This window comes from Nicotiana tomentosiformis, chromosome 7 (assembly GCF_000390325.3).
Source record: "Nicotiana tomentosiformis chromosome 7, ASM39032v3, whole genome shotgun sequence".
NCBI classification, from domain to species: domain Eukaryota; kingdom Viridiplantae; phylum Streptophyta; class Magnoliopsida; order Solanales; family Solanaceae; genus Nicotiana; species Nicotiana tomentosiformis.
In genome coordinates this window covers 71,607,506-71,624,736 of record NC_090818.1, presented here as the reverse complement: position 1 = coordinate 71,624,736, position 17,231 = coordinate 71,607,506, and the positions used below count along the sequence as shown (strand labels likewise).

The following is a 17,231-nucleotide window of genomic DNA, read 5'->3' as shown; positions in this document are numbered from 1 at the left end:
TAATAATAGTATCGCCCACCGGCATAGATACACAAACAAATGAAACTAAGGACTCACGGGGCATATCCAGATAATGAGCAAAATATGATGATAAATATGAATAAGTGGAATCAGGGTCAAATAATACAGAGGCATCCCTGTGTCATACTGAGAAAATACATGTAATCACTTCATCTAAAGCAACAACATCTGGTCTGGCAGGAATATCATAGAATCGAGCCTGACCGCCACCTGATCGGCCTCCCCCTCTTGGGCGACCCCTAGCAGACTAAGCCCCACCCCGAGCTGGCTGGGCGGGTGGCGTAGCAGCTGGTGCAGGATTCGTAGCCTGACTCCTCTGCTGAATTGGACCTCGCAAAAGGCGGGGATAATATTTCCTCACATGACCCAACTCTCCACACTCATAGCAATCCCTCTCGAACAATGGTGGCAAGTTCTGAGGCGGACCTCAAGAACCAAAATAACTACCAGAAGATCTTGGTACAGATGAACCCTGAACTGATGGTGCATGAGTTGAACTCTGAGCTGGAAGTGCACTAAGAGAAGACTGACTCGGTCGAGCACTATATGAACCATGGCTAGCTGATGCGCCACGATGAACTGGAAAAGTCATATGAGCAGGCCTATAAGGACGACCCCTGTTGTGATAAGGCTGTCCCCCAGAAGGAACACCGCTGGAATTACCTAGACCACGAGACCTCTTGGCCTCTCTCTCCTCACGCTCCTGAGTACGGACCATCTCTAGCCGTCGAGCACTGTCAACTACCTCGTTGAATTTACCACATGCTACATTTCCCAAAGTCATAACAAAACGGAACTGATGGTTGAGGCCATTAATGAATCTCCTGATCTTCTCCCTCTCAGTGGGAACCAACCAAACTGCATGACGAGCTAATTCCGAAAACCGCATCTCATACTGAGTCACGAACAGGTCCTCCTGACATAAATACTCGAACTGCCTGCGCAGTTCCTCTCTGCGGGTCTATGGCATAAACTTCTCCATAAATAATAAGGAGAACTCATGCCATGATAGTGGTGCTGCACCAACTGGTCTGCACCTCTCATAAGTCTCCCACTATCTGAAGGTTGCCCCGGTCAGCTGAAAAGTAGTAAATGAGACCCCACTGGTCTCCAGAATACCCGCTGTATGAAGCATCCGCTGGCATCTGTCCAAGAAATCCCGAGCATCCTCTGACTCAATTCCACTGAAAGATGAAGGACGGAGTCTCTCAAATCTCTCTAGTCTCTTCTGCTCATCATAATTCATAATAGGACCCACTTGGGCCTGAGCAGCTGTAACCAGCTAGACTGGTAGTGCCCCCAGTATCTAAAGTCCCTGCACTACCTGCTTTAGAGTACGTGCAATAGGGGTATGAGTAACTCCCCCGGCCTGAGCCGAAACCACCTGAGAAAGGCCAGTGCAAACAGTCAATATCTTGGCTAAAGCCTCCTGAAGTCCTGGAATCACAATAGGCATAGTTGGTGCTTGAGCTGGTCCTGCCGGCTCAACTATATCTGGAACCTGCTCCTGAACTGGAGCAACTGGTGTCTCTACAGGTGCTTCTCCAAATGCTGTGCGAGCTACACCTCGACCTCTACCACGACCCCGACCTCTCGTGGCCCTAACTGGTGGCACTGGTGGCTGACCGTCGGATCCGATAGTACGTGTCGTCACCATCTGTGAGAGAATAGAATAACAGAATTCTTAGTTCCCGAAATCAACAAATTCGCACGACAGAATACAAGAAAGTGAAATTTTCCTAAGGGTTCGGCAGCCTCTCGAAGATAAGTACAGACGTCTCCATACCGATCTGCAAGACTCTACTAAACCTGCTCATGAATCGTGAGACCTATGTAACCTAGGCTCTGATACCAACTTATCATGACCCAAAATCCGCATGTCGTGATGGCGCCTATCTTAATACTAGGCAAGCCGACAACCTCAATAAACCATAATTTCTTTTAAGTTTGAAAATATAATATTTAAATTCAATAGAAAATCTCCCAAATACTGATACAAATACACTCCCAAAATCTGGTGTCACTGAGTACATGAGGATCTAAATGACAACACAATCTGACTGATAAAATTATTGTCTAAATATATAGAACAACACAAATAACTGAAAGGGAAGAGAGTCAAGGTCTGCAGACGCCGAGCAGCTACCTCAATAGTCTTCAACAGATAAATCCACAAATCTAGCAACCGCCGTATCAGGAAGTACCTGGATCTGCACACGAAGTGTAGAGTGTAATATGAGTACAATCGACCCCATGTACTCAATAAGTAACAAGACTAACCTTTGGGCTGAAAGTAGTGACGAGCTCAACAGGTACAGTCCAGTATAGAAATAACAGTACAGAAATATAGGCATGCTTTCAAGTTCACCAGTTAACTCAGTACAAGTAAAATAGATCAATTCTGAATGATATGAGGAATATGACATCTCTATGTCTACATGCCAATGTACATGCCATATGTGATACAACATAATGAAAATCTCACGTAATTCCAACTTCTACTTTCGATGCCGAAACCTATCAAATCAAGTCCGATTGACCTCAAATTTTGCACACAAGTGATAAATGACATAACAGACCTATTCCAATTTACAGAATCGGTCGACCCCGATATCAAAAAGGCAACTCCCAATCAAACTTCCCAACTTTTAATTTTTTATTTTTGCCATTTCAAGCCTAGTTTAACTACGGACTTTCAATTAATTTTCTGGACACACTCCTAAGTTTAAAATCACCATACAGAGCTATTGAAATCATCAGAACTCTATTTTGGAGTCGTTTATACATAAGTCAACATCCGGTCAACTATTTCAACTTAAGCTTTAAATCTTGGAACTAAGTGTTTCAATTTATTCTGAAACCTCCCTAACAAGTCACATAATTAGAATTGAACACAGGATAAGCAGTAAATGGGGGAACGGGGCTGTAATACTCAAAACGACCGGCCGAATCGTTACATAAACATATTATTTGTCGATGCATACATGTAATTGTTTGACCAAAAATATAAATCTTGGTTCAAATAATTAAATTTATATAATTAGGGGTTAATCTGAGTTAATAATAATATCCTAAAGATTAAATTCTCGGTATGGTGATAAATAACACGTATATCTATTCCAAAGGTTATGATTGTGCACAATAATGACAATATTCAAAGACTCAAAAGGAAGAAATGTAGCATAAAATAGTGATGAATAGCAATAAGTGGTATTTATGTAAATAAAACATATGGGTCACCCGAGAAAGAATAAAATCAGCAGATGTTCTTTCTGACAATGATGAATGATAGATCAACCTTTGAATATTTGAGCTATTCTCGGATCCAACTGAGAAGTGTGGATTAGAACCTTCGTGAAAAGGTTGATTTTGTATGTATGTAATAAGGCCAGATTCTCTGAATAAAGTCAAAGTGTCTTTTACAAATGAATATCTCATGTCTCCTATCATTATGTCTCTTTCTATTTATAGGGAACATGTCCTAGAAAATCTAACAGTACAAGTGCAGAGAATATCCACTAGAATATTCTCTTTAATGTCCTATCTTGAGACTAGCCATTATAACTTTGTCAAGGGTATTCGACTTCGGCCTCGATCCTTGACGACTACTATACCTCAATCCTTGCTGACTCTTAAACCACGACCTTCATTGTTCCTTAAGCCACTTCGACATGTGGCAGCCTGGGAGTGTTTCGCTAATGCCATCCTTACTTAAATATTTTAGAGATAAATTTTGTCCCATACAGTTAGTCCCTCCGCTCATCGAGGTCGTCCCCGAGGTCGATGAGTGGACAATGTCGTTTGTGATACAATCTTATCGAGCTGGTTATATAGGTCGCGGTCATGGATACAGGGCAATGTGGCCTTCTGAGGCCCTCACGTTTTGAATTCTTTGACTTTCCCGGGAAGTCCGTTGGAGCCATCTGGTCCAAGAGAAAAGGTGACGTCATGCGTCATAATGACACTATTTACTTGCGTGCCGCATCGATTCAAGTGTGACCCTTGATTGGCTCTATGTTTCGATTTTCGTGCTAATCATTGTTGACGGCCAATTTTGACCCTCCCTTTTAAAACTAATTTATTCACGCTTAACAATTTATAATAAATACTTTAAAAGTATTTTTCTATTAATGAATATCTACTTTTATAAATTAATTAAGTATTAGTTTCAAAATTAATCATGTAGTACTGATATTGTGTAATTACAAATGTATTCACTATCATAAAATAACTTTTGTATATACATTACATAGGTTTTATAATTTGACAAAATTACTCCTTAATTTTCAGTGAATTAGGTTACTATGTTAATATTTCGAAATTAGTACTATAATTCAAAATATGTGTCATTTATGGATAATTAATTAAAATAATTAGCAACATATAGTAATTAAAACTTTACCATATTTTTTATTAAAATTGTTAAGTTTATATAAATTGATTTTAAAAGGGTTAAAAACTAAAAGGCTACAATTGCAATTCCTTCATTAAATACAAAATGGCTACTTTCTAAATGATTTTTAGCCCAAATTCAAGACCCAATTCGGACCTAACCAAGTCCAAACACCCATCTCCTTCTCCACTTTGGCAATCCATGCCACTCTCCCTAAACCAATCACAACCTGCCACATCACTCGCCTCTCTCACTCACAAAGAAAGCACAATGAATCTGGACCGTTGATCTATCAGATCAATGACCCACGTTTTATCCCCAATTTTCCTTTAATTTTTGTATCTCACCAGACTTAATCTCAGCCGTTCAAATCCAAAGATCCAACGACTATCATATTTTCTCGTTTTAATTGTTTAAACCTTAAATTATTAGGGTCGTTGATCTAAAGATCCAACGGCCCAGATCACATTATCCGTTTTTAACCCTTAAAGACTGGTCCTGTATCCCCCTAACCCTAATCATTTCTCTCTTTGAACCGCCGTCCCTCTTTCCCCTTCCTCTCTCTATTCTCTCAACTCACCAACACCAAATCAATCACAGACCTTGCACAAATTTGTGCAAGGTCACAAATCAAACCACAAACACTCGATTTTCCTCCCTACATCTGCGAATCCTGCTGTTATCTTTCCATTTTCTTCACTAGATTCAAAATCCCCAATTCAGAAACCCTAGGCTTAAAGAGGCAAGTGTCTGATTTCTTCTTCGTTCTTTCGAATCAAGCATGTATGGCCATCTATCTTGTTCCCGTACTGTGAATCCTGCTATTTTCTTTCCATTTCGACCGATGAAATTCAAAGGCCCTAATTCTGAAACCTTAGACCAAAGGGTGAAACCTCAAATCGTCTGAGATCTCTTATGTTCTTTCAAATCGAAGCATATGAGGAGCCTCTTCAGAATTCATTATGAAGATTATTTACCCAGAGGTCAAACGTAGTGACCTCTAGGTTTTGTAGCTTTGTCCGATGGGTCGTCGCCATCAATGATCGACTCACTCCACTCCAGTACTCAGGTAAAATCACTACTGAATTTCCCCCTCTGTCTTCAGATTTTCACTCGATTTGCTATCATCATCTACCATGCGTCATCTTCCACTATCATTTTGAATCTTGTTGAAACCTAGAGGCATTTAATGCCACTATAAAAAGGGGTCTTCAATGCTCTCACCTAAGAAGAACCTAACACTGAACACACATACAATCACGAACATACTAAGTACAAAAACACTAAGAAAACTAGGGTTTCTGGTCTTAGGTCTCTTACTGTCTTCCTCTCTTTTGCCGAGTTCTTTGCTGGTTCAAGCTTGAAGGTTTCCGGGATCTTTGAGCTACAAAAAGAATTCGTTTGGTCTGCTACCCTTAAGAAGGTTAGCATCTTTCTCTCTCTTTTCTTTCGCTCATCTCTCTGAATAATTTAGATATGTCGATGTTAACTTCTGTAGATTATAATAATGTTGTATGTGTTTGACATGTTTGATATTTATATTTTTTTAGTTTGACAACCTTTTATGATCAGCTTGTTCTGTTATGATTCTCTAAAGTAATAATCGATTAGGTAAATGATAATTATTGATCTTTGTTTTGAGTTTTCCTACAGTCTCCATGCCTAAATTCTTATATGTTTATGTTCAATATAAACTTCATAGTTCTCAGTGACTTATAATAAAGTTATCTCTGTTTTATTGCACTTCTGTAATTTTGTGAGTTTTGGAAGCTAAGTTTACTACCTAATAGTTATTGCTAAAATGAAACATGAACTTGTTCAAGACTTATATCCCTTCTTCTTAACCTTATGTTTGAAATTACAATGTCTAAATACTTTCTTGTATGCCTGTGTTTGTTAAACTGCCTCTGAGTTATCACTATGGTCCTTACTCTGTTTGATTATTATCATTGTTAAACCAATCATGTTCATATTTTTCTTTCACCAGTGATACTGTTATAATGTTCACTTCTGCATATTATTACCTGCATCTTATTTGTTTATGATCAAGTGCATTATTTGATAATCTTAACTGATGTACACTTGAAAATTCAATATGTCCATGTCACTTAACTAAGTTGAAAGAATCTGAGTGTTTCGATGCTTTCTTCTCTGTATTTGCACCTGTTAACACTGAGAGTAATTTCTGGGCTATCAATATAACTTTTTCATGATCATGCTCAACTGTTGTATGCCTAGGAAACTATCTTATTTGCATCAAGCTGTCTTCTTCTCATGAATCTTTGCTGCCTGATAGTTATTGCTAAAATAAAACCTGAATTTGTTCAAGACTTATATCCCTGCTTCTTAACCTTAAGTTTGAACTTACAATGTCTAAATACTTTCTTGTATGACTGTGTTTGTTAAACTGCCTCTGAGTTACCACTATGGTCCTTACTCTGTTTGATTATTATCATTGTTAAACCAATTATGTTCATGTTTTTCTTTCACCAGTGATACTGTTATAATGTTCACTTATGCATATTATTCCCTGCACCTTATTTGTTTATGATCAAGTGCATTATTTGGTAATCTTAACTGATGTACACTTGAAAATTCAATATGTCCATGTCACTTAACTAAGTTGAAAGAATCTGAGTGTTTAGATGCTTTCTTCTCTGTATTTGCACCTGTTAACACTGAGAGTAATTTCTGGGCTATCAATATAACTTTTTCATGATCATGCTCAACTGTTGTATGCCTAGGAAACTATCTTATTTGCATCAAGCTGTCTTTTTCTCATGAATCTTTTATATATATATATATATATATATATATATATATATATATATATATATATATATATATATATATATATATATATATATATATATATATATATATATTCTGTTAAGGTTAAACTATTTTCCTCTTCTTAGTGTAAGTCATAATTTTATTTGGATAAAGTCAACTAGTAATTGCTGCATAACTAAGTTTATTTGTTCCATAATCAGTAGAGATCTTCACACACATGTGCAATACATTCATGTCCTTAATCTTTTGAGCCCCTGTTGATTTTTGTAAAGTTTGCATGTATCTATATTTAACTTATCTTCCATGAAGAAAGGACTTAGACACTAGGTTATAATCAAGTGACCCTTTTAGGAGTTGAAGCATGATCACTTCATATCTTTATGCTGAACTAGATTTATGTTTGAATTTGAACTTGTTTTGATGCAATGTTTTCCATTTCCTTTCTTCATTTGCACGATCAATTTGGTTCTGTAATGTGTAAATTTTCTTTACCTGTATGAGATCACTACCTCATTTATTCTGCCTATGAAAAGTTGACCGAATGTTGCTAGCCTCTTTGCTTAACTCTGTAACACCATGTTCTGCTTTGAGTGATGCTTAGTCCTCCTCTTTATTATTAACCTGAAGCTGAACTTGACTCTCAAACCTTATGAAGTTCATTTGTTGATATTATCTGAATACATTGACTTACTAATACTGTTAGAAGCATGACCCGTTTTAGACCTTAGGGGTGCCATGTTTGAACCTGTGAATTTGTAGTCATGATGAGAGCTTAATTCCATGACCTTGATAACCTCTCTGTAACAATGGCTGATTATGACTATTGGTTTGAATCTGCCTCGATGGCTTTAAGGTGCCAAGTAACGTTATCAATACCTGTTTGAATATGTTATGCCTTAATGATTCATTCCTGCAATGGTGTGATTATGAAACCTCTTTTTTTATATATGTGTATTCGGAAACTCAGCCCCCTTTTAGGTTTCCTTGATATGTGTCCCCTATTTAGTATTAAAAGCAAATCTGTATTCTCTGGTGTTATTTTCATTAAGAGGAAAGTATATATATTTTGTGGTGAGTAATGCTTTAGTACTTAGTTTGCATTGGAAGGGCCTCATTGGCACTTAAACCCGTAATGAAAATATGTCATTAGTGATTCAGGGTATTTGGGAGCGGAGTTTGACTCTAGGCTGGGTTGCCCTCCCCGGCACAAGCATTGCCCCGGGCCTTGAGTCCCCTGGGAACTTTGAAGTATTGAGGGATCCAAAGGGATTATTGACCTCGAGTGTGGTTCCCTCCTTAGCTCTTAATTCATTGACACATTCAGTTCTTTAAGGGTTTAATATTTAATTACAACGAAAGGTTTCCATATGAATTATTTGCTAAGTAAAGCCATCACATTAATATATAATTTTCTCTACCATATTTATCTTATTCTTTCTCCAGTTATCTGTTTGTGTATTTATCATAAACATTAAAGTATGATCTGTAGTTAGAATATGCTAAATATATATTGGATATATGTCTAATGACTCTCTTATTTTTTTTGACATGTACATCTGTTTGGGCCTTTGAGTTCTTGATGAACTCAGGCCCAATTCCAACCTTATTGCATCTCGTCCAGGAGTCCAACGTCTGCTATGTTCACGTTTCTTTATTGTTGGGCCTTCATTCTTGAGGCCCAATCACAGAGTTCGGTTCTCTTTCCTTCAACTCCTTTATCATTATTACTGTCTCGTTAATTTAGTTTATTGCTTCTATTAGTTTAATGTTAGTTGTATTTGTTATGTCTTTATTGTTGTTCTCTCTCTCATGTATATAACACTCATATATTAGAACACATGCTTTAGTATCGTATGAACTTAGGCAAGCCTTAAACAACATAGGATTTAAAAGAGAAATTAGTTAGAAGTAGATCCTTAACTCAATAAATATAATTTGCCCGCAAATTATTATTGTGTTTCACTCACCCTCCTTTCCTTGAAAGATTTTCAAAATCCATAACTTAGCAAAACAACATCTCTATTTCAAAAAAGAAAAATCATATTTCAGCTTCATTTTCAAAAGAAAGAAAATGAGAACTTCAAGAATTGCCGCCTTTAAGGAATTTTCAGCAAACGACCTCTTCTTTGAAAACCCTCTGAATCTGAGGTAATTTTGGGTTCATTTTCTTGCAAGACATCCTTTAGATTTATGTAACTAACCATCCCCCAAATCAAAGTATTTTCATAACTCAATCTTTTTATAAACTTATACAATCTACACCATTTATGTACCAATCTCAAGATTCTTTTAATATCTCTTATAAACCTCTTCATAAACTCATTTCCCTTTAGGACCTCACATTCTTTCTATCGATATCATACTTAGGTATACATTAATCATCATTCCTTATCACTAGTCAAAGCCTTTTATAAAACAATTGATCCCAAACTTAGTCTAAATCCTATGGAGCTACCTTAGGTAGATTTTAAGGGGGGCCTAACACCTTCCCCTTAGAAGAACAAGAACCCTTACCCATAATCTCATCGGTTAGCAGACTATTAAATAACATGACTTAGTAATTAAATAGGTACCCTAGTATACCTTTAAATATTAGGTGGAGACTCTCTTTCATCAACAACAAAGAAACCACAACTTGAATCCTGTCTTGACTAGTGCAAAATAGGGTGCAACAATCATGGCCTGCCATTTCGATTCTGGTGTCCTCAAATCTTATAAATAGGGAATGGTTTGTTGATTTTGAAACTTTTTCCAAACTCCTTCTTCTTCTTAAGCAAGAGCTTCTCCTTCATCTTCTTCGTAGAATCTTTACAACTCTCTGTTGTTTTCGAAAGTCGTTCCCTTTTGCTTCACCATCTGCTTTTCTCTGCAATGATGTCCTTGCAATTATTACATATTCATATGGAATATCACTCCATTCCTTTAGACGTGGTTTTTCCCGATTAGGGGGAATAAGGCAGAACTGCCGCCGAGGAGGATAGTTTACCTACTGTTGAGGAGATTGTATCGCGATATCCAGATGCCAAACCAGACTTCCATAAGGCGCCGAAAGTGGTGACAGAGTAGTTCAAATTTGCGATGATGGCAGAGCGATTAGCCGAGCTCAAGGTTAGACTCGTCCTACTTGGTCGTGTAGACTTGATCCCATCGGGCGATGACGAGGTTCGGGTTCACCGTCCCGGCTTCTGCGCCCTTTACGCATACCCGTTCTTGATTGGGTACTCGTTTCCTTTACTGCCGCTAATAGAAGACTTATGCTGGTACTACAACGTGTGCCCGGCGTAACTCGCCCCTTATATTTTTAAGGTAGCCATGATGTTTACAAAATTCGCCGAATTAGCCGGCGTCAACATTACAGCGCGCCGCCTTGTCCATCTCTTCGCCCCTCATTTTTACCGAGGGACCTTGCTGAAACTTCGCCACAACTGAGGAAAATGCTTGGTGGTGAGTATGGATGACAAAGATAGTCGGCATTTCTAGCTCGACTACTTCTATGTCAGGACCGAAGATGTAGTGTCCACTGTCGTAGACTTTCCCGAGGCCTGGAACCCTACACGTCAGTGCTCGTATTGGATCACATACTTCACATTTCTAGTGTTCTCTTTGTTGTCGATCGGTTAACCAGTTTTCTCCTTTTTGCAGTTATTATTTGGCCTTTTCAGATGATAACCCACCTTGATGATTGGGTTAGACAGATCCTCCCTCATACAGTGTGGGCATGTGATTGAACGAGTTTCTTACTGAGATTTCGGTCGTCTCCTCCCTCGACATGTAACTTTATTCCTACCATCAAAACCTTGATTTCTTTGCCCATTTTCCTTCATTGATTTTTGTTTTTTCCGTGTTTCCTTAGCTTCGGCCAGGGTCTACAAGGAGGTCGAGAGCTCCCACGCCCTCATTCCAGAAAAGGATTGCCACTATGCCCTTAGTTTCTGCCTCTATTTCGCCCGCGATTGATCCTATCTCTGTTCCAACTCCTCATGTCGCTGCGTCCAACTTTGTTTCCACTTCAGCCGTGGAGACTTCAGCTCCTCCTCTAACCCCTCTCATTGACGAGGATGATGAGACTTTGCTTAGTGATGGATATCTCCAACCTCGAAAGAGGAGGTCCGTGGATGTCGGTGACAGAGTCACCCCGGCCATTGATGCGGCGGAAGTGGACTTTTTATTGCGTGATACGACGACTGTTCTTGTGGGAGATGATGTCGAGATGAGTCCCGAGGCTTCGAGGTTGGTGAGAGCCGATGTAGATGTGTCTCTTCTTTCTGCGATGATGGAGACTGAAGGGACAGCTGCTAGCGTTCTTGACCCTTCGCGGCGAGAGGAGACATCGACTTCTCAGACAGCCGCAAATACCTCTTTGCCTACCAACGAGAGGGGCAAAAGCATCACTGAGAAGGTCGATTGTCACGACCCCAATTTTCCTCCGTAGGGTATCGTGATGGCACCTAGTCTCTAAGACTAGGCAAGCCTAATAATTTTGCAGAATAACTGAATATAAAGCTGAAACTCAAACCTCATCATCTGAAATAAATAAAAACTGTGATTCAAAATAGTTACAACTCCCAAAACCCGGTAGAAATAAATCACAAACTCTAAAGAGAAATGCTAAATATCTCTATACATCAGAGTCTAAAGAGAATAAGGAAGGCAACATAATAAGGATAGAGGGGGACTCCGAGGTCTACGGACGCTGGCAGATATACCTTGAAGTCTCCACGCACGGATTAGCTCACTGATATCTGGTCTGGTAGGAAGAATATGGATCTACACAAAAAGATGTGCAGAAGAGTAGTATGAGTACACCACAACGGTACCCAGTAAGTGCCAAGCCTAACCTCGGTAGGGTAGTGGCTAGGTCAGGTAAGGACCCTACTGGAAATAATAGGAAAAATAAGGCAGGAGATCAAATAATGAAATGAGATGACAGAGAAGTGTAACAATAGAAATTCACAGAAGATAACAACCTGAAGTTCAAGAAGACAACTACAACACGTAAGGAAACAAGAATCTTACAAGTTAAGGAACAACAATAACAACAATACAACAAATAGAGGTAAACAACAGGGGCGCTCCCGAGGTACCGCCTCGTAGTCCTAAAAGTAAATATCTCACAACGGCACGGCATAAACCTCGTGCAAACAATGATAACCGCACGGAAGAAACCTCATGCCACAATAACACTCTGCACGGTAGAAACCTCGTGCCACAATAACACTCCGCATGAAAGAAACCTCGTGCAACAATAACACTCCGCACAACAAAAACCTCGTACCACAATAACACTTTGCGCGGCAGAAACCTCATGCCACCATAACACTCCGCACGGCAGAAACCTCGTGCCACAACCAATCAGTTATCTCAACAAAAATCACAAAAACAACACATAACAAATAAAACAATGAAATTATAACAAGGAATCCTACAGTTAAAGAATGAATACGAAATCAAAAGAAGCAGGTAATTCAACTAAGCATGTTGCACAAATTGGCAAGTAAAAGATAAGACACGTAGACATGTGATACTAGGCTAAACATAATGACTACACGTGCTAGAGTAACTCAATTAAGGGAATAAAAAGGAACTATTTAGCAAAAAAACCAGATTTTCAACATTTAGCCTGAGTACGCACTCGTCAACTCGCGTACACGGCCTTCACGTATTGCAAATACCATAATAGTACCAAATCCTAAGGGGAATTTCCCCCACACAAGGTTAGACAAGTCACTTACCTAAAATCTCGCTTGCTCAATCAATCAATAAGAATGCCTTTCCCTTGACTTTTCGACTCCGAACGGCCCAAATCTAGCCAAAAGTAATTACATACTATAAATATAACTATAAGAAACTAATCTAAATAATGCAATTATGACTTTAACAAGGAATTAGAAAATCGCCCCACAAAGTCGACCCGGGCCCACATCTCGGAATCAGGTAAAAGTCACAAAATTCAAATACCCGTTCAACCACGTGTCCACCCATACCAAAATTACTCAAATCCGATACCAAAACCTCGATCAAAACCTTAAAATTCGGTTTAAGAACTTTATATCTCCCCCCCCAATTTCTCAACCCAAATCATTAATTAAATGAAGAAATTAATGATAGATTAGTGGAATATAATAAAAAAATGAGTCAATAATCCTTACTCAATTGTTTCCTCTGAAAATCCCCCAAAATCTCGCCTCAATCAGAGCTCTCTAGGTCCAAAAATGGATAATGAAATCAAACCCTCGAACTTAGGCCTTTTCTGTCCAGTTAAATCGTTTTAGCGAGGACTTAGACGCATCTGTGGCTCGGCACCTGCGGAATTTCCATCGCAGGTGCGACCATCACTTAGGCCTATGAAAACTCGCTTCTGCGGCACCCTAAGCGCACCTGCTCTAGCGCTTCTGCGATGGGACAACCGCATATGCTCTTTCGCTTCTGTGCGCCACTGACCGCACCTACGGTCCCTGCTGGCCTGACTCACTCACGCTTCTGCGGCTCAAGGGCCGCTTCTACGGTGTCGCACCTGCGGCCCAAGGTGCGCAGGTGCGATTGCACCAGACACTGCCAAGCTTCAGCAATGCACCAAGTCCAATTTTGTTCCAGATTCAAATCCGAATCACACGCGGGCCCCCAGGACAGTGTCCGAATATACCAATAAGTCCTAAAAGATCATATGGACTTAGTCGAGCCTTTAAATCACATAAAACATTGTTAATACCACGGATCACACCCCAATTCAAGCTTAATGAACAAAGGAAATTCCAATTTCTACAAACGATGTCGAAGCCTATCAAATCACGTCCGATTTACTTCATATTTTGCACACAAGTCACATATGACATTACGGACCTACTCCAGCTTCCGCAATCAGAATTCGACCCCGATATCAAAAGTCCACTCCCGGTCTAACTTCCCAAAAATCTTCCAATTTTTCAACTTTCGCCAATTAACACCGAAATGACCTACGAGCCTCCAAATCAACATCCGAATATGCTCCTAAGACCAAAATCACCATAAGAAGCTATTAGAACTGATGAAACTCCATTCCGGAGTCATCTTTACCCAAGTCAAACTACGGTCAACTCTTACAACTCAAACTTTACACTTAGGCACTATGTGTCCCATTCTACTCCGAAACTCTCCCGAACCCGACACCGAGCACCCCGGCAAGTCAAGTAACCATAAAATAAAATAAAAGGGACAATAAATAGGGGATCGGGGCTAATACTCTCAAAACGACTGGCCGAGTCATTACAGTAATGGGGACGACCTGAGGATAATCGAAGAAGTGCTTACCCAGCTTGAGGTAAGGTTAGAGGGGTCTACGAGGACTATCGTGATCCCCATGGATCGTGACTTGTTGGTGAACATCGAGGAGGTAGTCCCTACCCTCGGTTCTCTCTATCCAAAATAGAGGGTAAGACCCTTAAAGAAATAAATGATGGTGCTTTGTCGATGAGCATTGTTGGCCTTGCTCTTAGGGTAAGTGTTTGTGCTTCGACCTTTTTTCCCATTTTTTAGGGCGTCCTTGGTTCTGATTTCTTTCTTATCTTTCCTTTTTATTATTGTAGACGGTGATTTTGGAGATTGAGAGCGCCCGGAGGGAGAATATGCATAAAAACATCTTTGTAAAATTGAAAGATAAATACTTTGAGTATCGCGGCAAGTACCGAGATCTCTGCAGGCAATTTTGTGAAGGCGGTGACATGCAGGCCCTTCGGGACGAGTTGAAAGAGAAGAATGATGAGCTGGTGCAGGCCATCGAGAAGTTAGCATCCTCGAGGGGACGTTGAGGAGCATGGAAGAGGATCTTAAGTTTAGCAGGGGAATGGAGACCTAATGCAGTGATCTTCAAGATCAAGTGGTCGAGTTGCAAGGGCAGTTAGAAGAGTGCCGACTTCAGCTGGAGGCCCTCAACAGTGAGATCGCCGAGAAGCAAAAGGAGCTTGAGAAGCTAGAGTCCTATCATTTGGATGCTCAGAGGAAGATGGAGATGCTTGAGCTGGCACATAAGACTCTCTGAGCCGAACGGGAAAACGATCAATCAATGGCGAGAGCTAAGGAAGATCGACTCGAGAAGAGGATCGGGAGAAAGATAACTCCGTCCTTCATGATCGAGTGACCACTTTGGAGGCCGATAAGGCTCACTTACGTTCACAACCGTCCTCTTCCCATGCTTCTGATTTTCCCAACGTACCTCAGGAGTTGTATGAAGAATGAATCCATGCTGAGACCCAATTAGATGTGTTTCAGGATTTGCATGCGGTGGGGTTCGTTTCTAAGGATGCCCTCGAAGATTCTCGGGTTAAAGCTCGTGATGCTTGAATCGCTTGTGGATATGACCCCGCTACACCTGTTGTGCACCACATTATATAAGCAGGGCACTACAGGGCATTTAGGAGTTGGTTACCATTCTTTGAAATCTAAATCGTGCTACAGAACTGAGTTATAGGAAATTTGAATTAAACTTATGTGTTGGTGTTTGCATGCACAGATGACGGTGACTAGGAAGACTACGGCTAGCCAGAGGAGAGATACAGCAGTAGGTGAGGGGACCAGCAGGGTACCCCCAGTAGATGGGGCCCAGTCTGAGGCTCAAGGTGAGACCCCTACTCAGCCATTACCGGCTCCTCCACCAACTACGGAGATTCCTAGGGAAAATGAGGAGGATGGGGAAGAGGGTGTGGACCGAGTCGAGGAGGACTCCTGGTATGATACCGCTTATCCTCAGGGCAAAGGTGGCGATGGCGATCGAGGCGGAGACGGTGAGGTCGTAGAGGCCCATGATGGCGAGGTCCAGTAGCCTTTTTCTTAGACTTTTTTTTTGTATTTTGTCTTCCTCTTTAAGAGCCCTTGTAATGAACTTTGCAGCTTTTTGTATATGGGAACTTAAGTTGTTTTTGTACCTTCCTCCATACCTATTATTTGTTTTTGTGCTCATGTACTTTTCCTTTGTTGTTTTCTTATTTACAACTTATGCTCTTTCTATTATCGTTGTCATCTAGTTGGTCGTAGCCTTGTTGACAGTTATTTGTGGGCCGTGTCTGCCTTTTGATTATATATAAGTCGGGTGTGCCTATTAGGCTGATAGGTGTTGTTTGAACTTGGCTGATTTTAGTCTTTTGCCATGTCGTGGCCAAGGGCCGAGGGGTGTTGTTCGAGTTGGGTCGAACTTTACCCTTTATTAAGTTGTGGCCGAGGGCCGATCGGTGTTGTTCGAGCATGGTCGAACACAAGGTAGTGTTAAATCGTGGCCGAGGGCCGATAGGTATTATTCGAGCGTGGTCGAACATAACCTAGTACTAAATTGTGGCCGGGGGACGATAAGTGTTATTCGAGCGTGGTCGAACACAACCTAGTATTAAATCATGGCCGGGGGTCAAAAGGTGTTGTTCGAGCATGGTCGAACACAAGGTAGTGTTAAATCGTGGCCGAGGGCCGATAGGTATTATTCGAGCGTGGTCAAATATAACCTAGTATTAAATCGTGGTCGGGGGCCGATAGGTGTTATTCGAGCATGGTCGAACATAATCTAGTATTAAATCGTGGCCGGAGGCCGATAGGTATTATTCGAGCGTGGTCGAACATAACCTAGTATTAAATTATGGCCGGGGGCTGATAGGTGTTATTCGAGCATGGTCGAACACAACCTTAACACAAAAAGGTGTCTTGGTAAATGTAAGTTTATTAGTACTTCGACGTTGTTGCTTTGGTTACATACTTGGAGAGAATTGCAGATTTTGGGATGTTGGCTGGCTTTCCACTCCCAGTCCTGGTCTACCTAGTCCCTTCATTGTTTGACTTGGAGAGTATCGATGCATCAGGCAATGAAAGAGTAAAAAATAGTCTCTCCCTCGCGTACTTCGACTCGAAATGTTCCTTTTGTCGCCTCGTTAAAAACCTCCTTGAGAAAACCCAAATGGGACAAAACTCAAGTGAGGGAAAAAGAGTACAACTTTGGGGACACTTTTTCTCTTAGAACTTGAAGTATTTGCGGTGGATGATGTTGCAATTGTTTGGTATTTGCTTTTCT

At 40.4% G+C, this 17,231-nt stretch overlaps 1 protein-coding gene across 1 annotated transcript; it reads right to left on the bottom strand.

The window, feature by feature from the left end:
• Positions 1–448: 448 nt before the first annotated feature.
• On the bottom strand, positions 449–910 carry LOC138895781 (uncharacterized). Its single transcript, XM_070180510.1, has one exon. It carries the CDS (start codon positions 908–910, stop codon positions 449–451), a length of 462 nt encoding a protein of 153 aa, XP_070036611.1.
• Between the last annotated feature and the right edge of the window lie 16,321 nt (positions 911–17,231).

What these genes read in the sequence shown, in the direction of transcription:
- LOC138895781 (XM_070180510.1), bottom strand. Translation starts at nt 910, where the DNA reads ATGCGGTTTTCGGAATTAGCTCGTCATGCAGTTTGGTTGGTTCCCACT.